The following is a 7,910-nucleotide window of genomic DNA, read 5'->3' as shown; positions in this document are numbered from 1 at the left end:
AGACATGTGTACACATATATAATGCACTTGATACAGTTTCTAGCAGAGCTGGAACATAGTAAGTGTTCAATAAATGATAGTTATCATCACTGTCTTCTGTGATTCGGGATCATTTCTGATAAGTAAGGAGAGCTACCCAGATGTTCTTGATATGAATCATCACTGTGTGTTAATTTGTTCATCTGTCTGTCTGTCTATCTAGGCAGTTCTGTGGATAAGGCAGCAATGGAGCTCCAGTGTAGAGGAATGACTTAGCTTACCTCCTGTCAGGGATTAAGTGGTGTGCATGGAAGAAGCATACCTTCTTTTAGATTAGGTCTAATATTAAACTAATAGCTAGAAACCAGATCCATTCCTGCCAGTACACACCACTTCAGAGAGGGCTTCTCCAAGGTTAGCCCCATCTCTTTGTGCAAAGCACCAGTGAATTTGTTTGACATGATTAATGATAAAAATGGCCAAGTCCCTGATTTTCTGCATCAGGATTTCCGTGCATCCTTTGAGTGTGCTAGCTGGAATAGGCACACCGTGAAGGTTGCATCTGCTCTGTGCCAAGCCCTGCGCTGGGTATTCTCACAGTTTCTATCTTCATCTTCCCAACAACATTTGAGATTAGCATTAACTTCTTTGCTTTATAGGTGAGAAAACCAAGACCAGAGGAATCAGGTAACTTGTCCACAACTGAGTTGTGGGAGAGTAAACCAAAAACAGCAATAGAGGTTCCACCAACTCAATTTAACCACAGTTATTTGTTTAGTGCCAGTTTTCTTTTTTTTATCAAAATAATATCGAATGTCCGTATTACTATAAAAACATTTCAGGGCAGGACTCAGGAGCCCAAGATAGTACCAATAACATCAGATCCCATTACCTTCTGGGAGAAAGGCAGTGGGGATTTTATGGAAGGAATTCATATTCAAGATAAGCCTTTGGCAAAGTAATTAAGAGTAAGAATAAAAAGAAATAAGAAAATGTAGTGTTTTTAGACTTACAAAATACACTTGCAAAGGTTAATGTTGTATTTTTCTGAAATGGGGGAATTCTTTGATCTTGATACTTAAAAAAAATATAAAGCTGTTTGGGTCGTATAAACAATATTGCCTACAAGTAAGCAGCATCGGGACCACACTTATTTAGCATATTTGTAAATCATCTGAAAGGATTTTATGGTGAAATTCTAGGTTTGCAAAACCTGCCAAGCTTCTTCAGGTAGTGAAATGCCAAGCTGACTAATACAAATGCAGAAAGGTAACACAGGCCTATACGAGTGGGCAGAAGGGAAGCAGACGGGCTTCTGCATGGACAACTGTAAGATAAGGAATTTAGGGAGAAATAATTTAAACCATCCTTCCAAGATTAAAGGACTTTGAATTATCAGCTGTAACAAAATTAGATTTTTCAAGTCAGTGTTTTTTTCCCCCTAGTTATTCCTACTACAGATAAAAGTGCTTAGAAAGGGCATTTAAAAGGGGGATTAAATGCAGAAAATAGTATCTTGCTCAAATGTAAAGCGATGGTTCACTTATACCTGGAATATTATGAGCAATTTGTTCAATAAACCTTAAGCAGTTGTGCTCGGGTAAGAGAAGGTACAGAGAAATTCAATTAAAATGATCTATGGGGAGGAAGGCCTGCTCTATGAAAACAAACTGCAAAGATTAAGTTTCATCAGCCTGGGAGGATGAAAGTTTGTGAAATCATTGGGATATGGTGCATGTGGACATTCTAGTTTAAATACTAGTTTGAAATCTAAATAAATTTGGGCAGAGAAGCCAATAAGCTGACAAGTAGGCAAATAAAATTTCAAGCTAGCACAAATGAAATGCCTACCCCCCGCCCCCCACTTAAAAGCTAGAAAGAGAATTAAAAAAAAAAAAAATCATTTACACAGTGAGTAGTGTACTTTGGGAACTAGTTACCTAACAAGAGTTGTTATATCCTGGAACTACACATGGGCAGGGGAAGGGGTAAACACATTTCTAAGGAATCATTCTTGTTGTTTTTAAAAGTCAGTAATATTTGGAGATATGCCCAAACTTTGAATTTTACATTGGAGTAGAAAAAGTTTTTAAATCAGCAAACCTGACTGAAATCTCCAGGCCACCGCATACTAGCTCTTAGGCACCTTAACCACTCTGAACCTCTGTCTCCTCATCTGTAAAGCTAAAAGAAACCCTTCCAGATAGAGAAGATTGACAGGGGTAGTATTTGTAAAACTCCAAGAAGGAATAGGGACTGGGGCTATTTTCAAATCTTGGTTCCCTTTGCCATCTCTTCTACAATGTGCCCCTTTGCAGCACTGTCAGATTCAAAATCCTATCCTGGGGAGACTCTGAGTCTCCCCCAAGTAGACAGGGCTTGACCGTAGCTCTTCTTCGCTACTATTATCTATATTAACATTCATTCTTTCATATTCATTGAGCCCCTATTATTTCAGGCATTGCTTTAGGCTTTGGGGAAATAAGTGATAAAGATAGACCAGGTCTCTGCTCTCAGAAAGCTTACCTGGGGGAGAGGGGCAGGCAAACACTAAATCTTTGTGAAGAGATACCACCTGAGCAGTGTCCAGAGGGATGAGAAGGCATCTTTTGAAATTCTCAGGGGAAGCATTCCAGGCAGATGGACAAACAGAGTTAGAGACCCTAGTGGGAGTGAGAATGGAATGTTCAAGGAACAGAGAAGGCCGGTGTGACCAGGTGTCCCAAATGAAGAAGAGAGAGGCAAGGACGCGAGCCAGACAGAGAGCAACCAGCCCTGTTGGAGCTCGAGGTCAGGTCAGGGCTCAGATTTTATTCTAAGACCAAAAGCAAGCTTTTGGAGCGGTCGTGTGGTTAGGGAGAAGACTCCACTTGTACTTTTGAAAGGTCTTGCAGCTGTCGAGTGGAGAATGGGACTCCAGGGTAGCATGAGTAGAAGGAGCGCTGTCTCTGCTTTCTCTTCCTACCCCCTCTACTTTGCCCCTCAAGACTTTCTCCACGTTACTCCCCTCTTTCTGGACTCAGGGTCACCCTGATTTCATGCCCAGATCTCTCACGGTGCAGAAGTAACTTCGCACAAAGCTCTTTTCATTCCTTCATCTTTTTAGGACGTACGAAGGTTATTTTTCTCAAATGAAATATTTAACCCAAATATATGTCATTTCAGGTTTTAAAAATCAATTTGATTGGCCACAGGAAACGTATTTTGGCATCTCTGGGAGACAGGCTGCACGAGGATCCGCCACAGAAGCCCCCTCGGTCCATCACCCTCAGGGTAAGTGCTCAGCACATTCGTGTTGCTCTCCATGCTTAGCCCCCCAATTTATTTTGGGCAATAACATGAAACGACTAAAGCAATGGATCAGGAAGCACAGGCTGTTTTCCACATAACTCACCTTATCCATATAAAACACAGTCTCACTTTCGATTGTGTTTTTTAATAAAATTTTTTCCCTCCCTTAGTTAAATACATAGTTTTGAGATTTAGAAACACATCTGACAAACCACCACCTTTAAAGAACCACTCTCGCTACTGCCATCCCACACTCCCGTCTACACCAGGAGAGAAGAAATGAGTTTTCTGTCAAACTCCTCAAACCCACAGAAAGAAAATCGATCCAGGACTATAGTTAAGTAAAGATCCATTTAAAATTAACCTTAAGGTCTTCTGTTCTTTAAGAAGTAAAAATTGCCCAGCTTTACCCACTTCAGAAATTAAGAATAGAGAATCTAGAATTTTATTCAATAAACTATTTGAACTATATTTTAGGATTATGGGGTAGCAAAACAAGAGAGAGAAACCTTAGGTAGAAGAGAGAGAGATAAATGGAAGGGGAAGGAAAGCAAGAACAGAGAGAAAGAGAACAAAAGAAATGATTTCCAGGCAAAATGGAGTGAGAAGTAGCCAAAATAGTCACTGGGTTTTGTGAGGCCTCAAGGAACTTTTCTAAAATTTATCAAAACACCAGAATCTCCATGACCGGTCGGAGAGTTCCAACTCTGTTCTCTTTAGTTAGCCCTGTACTTGCTCACTTCTGATTCTCATTCTGCAAGTATAAGAAAAGGAAGTGGTAGTAAATGATGAACACAACGCGTGGCATTTAGACATAACTGCCAGCAATGAAATGCGGTAGAATGCCTCTTATCAGTGAACGTCGGAAAACAGCATGACCACTGTCAAGAGAGCAGAGGGTCGAGCAGAAGAGGAGCTGTTAAGATTTGAGTCCGATTCATTTTTAAAGAAGAAAATGTGCAAAGATTTCAGGAAATGTAGGAGAAGTAGCTCCAGAATGGAGCCCTGAGGAAAATTGATTTTTAGGGCAATTGGCAGACACTGGGACATTTGGAAGCTAGTTGAGGGCTTTAGGTGTAGTGAAAGGAGAAATAGGAGCTTTTTTTCTCCCACAATAAGAGGACTTTCAAATAAATTGGGGGGCGGGAAAGAGGGTAGAAAGAGATTACTGTTTTGCCTTCATTTTGCTACACTAAAGGGAAAAAAGATATAGGCACCATCAGTATAATCATCCTAAAATGACTGTTTAGAGGAGTCATTTCCTGCTACTTACCCTATTCTCTTTCTTTCCCCTTCTGAACCCATCCCTCTGGTTCCCTGGAAGAGATTTAGGGTAACAGCAAACAGAGATTCCCAAGAAAAACATGCCAAACCTTAACTTGTCAAAGGAACCTTAACTTTGTCCAGAAATCGGAGGGAGGCTCAGGGACCAGCGCGACTCAATCCTCTTCTTACTTGCAAACACTAGAGCCCAGCTGTCTGCTGCACCTCATCTTTCTTCTGACCAATTTCCTTCAGCTTGAGTCATCTTTACCACTGAAACGCATCCACTGTCATATGCATTACTCTGCCATCTGTACGTGTGACATGCCATGTCTCCATGCTGCGTCCTCTTCCCCACCTGATTGCCACACCACTCTCTGGTGGAGGATCAAGACCCATTGGCTCTCACTGTAGCTCTCTCATCATGGCATCTGCCGTGGTGAAGACAGTTCGTCCATGTGAACACACGGCTCCTTGTAAACCGACGTGACAGCGTCAGGGGTGCCCGACATCTGTGTGCTACTCTCCTCTGAGATCACCCAGAGTGCTGGGTTAAGAAAACAGCCTGATTCTTTATACTTTAAACCTTTGACCTGAAATATTTAGGGGGAAAGGTATTGACTAGATCGTGCCATTAACAAAATGGTGGAATGTCATCCATTCCTTGGCAGTTGATTCAAAAATGACTCCCCACCCCCGCAGTTTGTCTTGTCAGTATTTCACAATTTTGCAACCAGAGGTTAGCCACAAAAGCATGGTATTTACTTCATGATGTATTTCCATTCAGGAACCCAGTGGTAATCACACTCCTCCTCAGTTGTCTCCATCACTTAGCCAAAGCACTTACACCACTGGTGGCTCCCTAGACGTTCCTCACATTATCATGCAGGGCGATGCAAGGAGGAGAAGAAATGAAAACTACTTTGATGATATTCCCCGATCAAAACTGGAGAGGCAGATGGCCCAGGTAAGGTGTTAAAAGCCTCTGTGACGTTGTCGCCTTTCCTCCGTAGCAAGTAATGCATTCTAATTTTGAATAACAGCTCACGATGGATGCCTGTTGTCCACACTAACTGGAACTTTACCATTTTTTTATGCCACGGCTTTCATTTCCCGCTCACTTGAACTAGGCTGAGACAGACCTTTCTGGGAATGGAAGGTATACACAGAGCCTTATTACACATTCTTGTTAAAAAAATTATGTCTGATCTCATTGCATCCAGCAAGTCTTTGCTCTAAAGGGAATAATACTGTGCAAGAATCAAATCATAACGAAAATGAATAATAAAAGCCTACGTTATAAAATGTAAATTGGCTGGATGACAGGGCAGAAGTCGGGGGAGGAAGTAACTCCAGGTAATATTGTTAATTTCCTTTCAAGTTTTTACATTTACACAGAATTATACTGTTGGGACTAGTTGCATCATCTCATGTTGTCACCTCAAGCGGCTGAAAATGATGATGCTGCCTGACACAAATAACTGAAAAGAGAGATCTGTCACGTTCAGATCTTTCTATGTTTTGGGTATGAAAGTCCATATCTGTCTGGCCTGTCCTCAGATCGCTGCTCAGAAACTGAAGTCAGCCACGACCGCACAGTGGCACTGGCCTAACGCACATTCAGAGAGAGGCAGCTAGCTCTGCCGTTTCGCCCCATGATTCAAAGATAGGGATTTGTTGACAAATATTGGCAGATTCAACTCTCTTCATCCTCATTCTAGGTTCAGACTGGTGCATTAAGAGGCTTCTCTCTGCCTCCCACACCTAAGATGAGAATCTCGAGGTGAAAATTTGACTGTAATTGCTTCGCCCTGGTTGTTAAATATTTTTCTCAACTGTTTGGTGAGATTCTGTTTTTAAAAGCCTTTCGTAAACATTCTATGCAGCCACTCACAAAAGAAAAATGTGAAGAGAATGTTCTGGAAACCATGGCTATTCTGCCTGCAAATGCCCTGGAGAGAAAGGGCCTGGGATATTGTGTTTCTTTTTAGCTTTCTCAATTTTGAATTGTTCTCAGAGTTCTTTGCGCAAGGAATGGCAATGTTGGGATTATGGAGAATATTTTATTGAAGGGAGATGGAAAATGTAGGAGAGACAGAAAAGAATAATTTTTCCTTTCTCTCTTGTTAACTATTGTCTTCTAATCCTTATTAATGTTTTCACTGTTGTTTTTTAAATAAAGAGCCTGAAAGCTTTTTTCCCCAAGTTGTTCATATATTTCCTGCTATTTGTCAGTATCTGTGGATCACAAATGTGGTTAAATCTCTCTAGTGGCAGAATTGTAGAGACAAAGTTTGTTTTAACCTTGAACCATGTAGTCTTTGTGTGTTAATATAAACCTAGTCTTTCTGAACCCTTCTCTTCTCTGGGTAAGGAGCAATCATGCATTAATGAGCGTTAGCTTTTATTGACTCTGCCAGCTTCAGGAAGAGAATCACCTATCTCATCTGCTCATCTAATTTATGAAACATCTCCGCATAGTACAATTTTTTTCAAAGAGGAAATTAATTACTCTTCCATCTGTGTGTGAACATTCAGGTAATCTAACAAGACTGCTCTCTCTTCCTTATTTATTTATTTATTTTTTTTATGAGATTCACAAGCTAGGGGCAGTGTATCTTTTGAGTAGCCTAGATCTTTTTCTTGTCACTCCAATCAGAATGTGTTGCTTTCAGGAATTATGTTGTTCTTGAGAAAACTGAATGAACTTGTATCTGGCCAGGCAAGAAAGGCCCAAAAGCAGAAAGAGGAGAGAGATAAGCAGGCGGATGGAATGTGGTGACCTACAGAGGATCCGTATGAATGTGCTTATTCACCTCACGTGTACTGTTACTGATGATAGAAAGACTGGTATAGACACAGTTCTGCATCAGCAACTAGATTGCTAGAAATTTTCTAAAATACTGCTGTTCAGTACAGCACTTTTGCTGCAGAGAAAAGAAGAGATGGGACCACAGGAATCTGATCAATAAGAAAAAGGGACTCCAGAATCGTAACTCTTTAGGTTGTGCTAATTGTAGCCTTTTATTCGTTTGTTTTAAGAATGTTTTCTAGTCTGGAAATGCCCGAAATCATGGAAAAATGAACATGTATAAACCTCTTAAAAATAGTGCCATTTCGAAGCTTTTTTTTACCTTTCGAGATATTAAATACTTGGTACTTTTGATGTTGAACAGTTTTATGTATGTGACTTTTTCACTACTCATCCACTCAATCGATGTTTTTTTTTTCTTATTCTTCCCTTGTTTTGGTTGTTTGCTATACTAATTTTTAAAAATCTACTTGCTTTTTTAAAAAGCCGTCGTACTTTCTGTAGACCACATTCTTCCCCAAAGTTATGTGCGTAGCCTATAAAGTTGAGTCTTCCTGAAGATTTG

The 7,910-nt window shown here is 40.5% G+C and overlaps 1 protein-coding gene across 1 annotated transcript in view; it reads left to right on the top strand.

The window, feature by feature from the left end:
• The window catches only part of ANKS1B (ankyrin repeat and sterile alpha motif domain containing 1B), an 874,817-nt gene that overhangs the window by 792,025 nt on the left and 74,882 nt on the right, over nucleotides 1-7,910 (top strand). The window contains exons 18-19 of the mRNA XM_023527446.1: nucleotides 3,145-3,252; nucleotides 5,321-5,500. Coding sequence (XP_023383214.1) covers nucleotides 3,145-3,252; nucleotides 5,321-5,500 — 288 coding nt within the window. The remainder of the gene's footprint in view (nucleotides 1-3,144; nucleotides 3,253-5,320; nucleotides 5,501-7,910) is intronic.

Source organism: Pteropus vampyrus, unplaced genomic scaffold (assembly GCF_000151845.1).
Source record: "Pteropus vampyrus isolate Shadow unplaced genomic scaffold, Pvam_2.0 Scaffold16, whole genome shotgun sequence".
Lineage (NCBI taxonomy): Eukaryota > Metazoa > Chordata > Mammalia > Chiroptera > Pteropodidae > Pteropus > Pteropus vampyrus.
The sequence above is the reverse complement of the archived record's forward strand: the minus strand, read 5'-3'. Positions and strand labels throughout refer to the sequence as shown.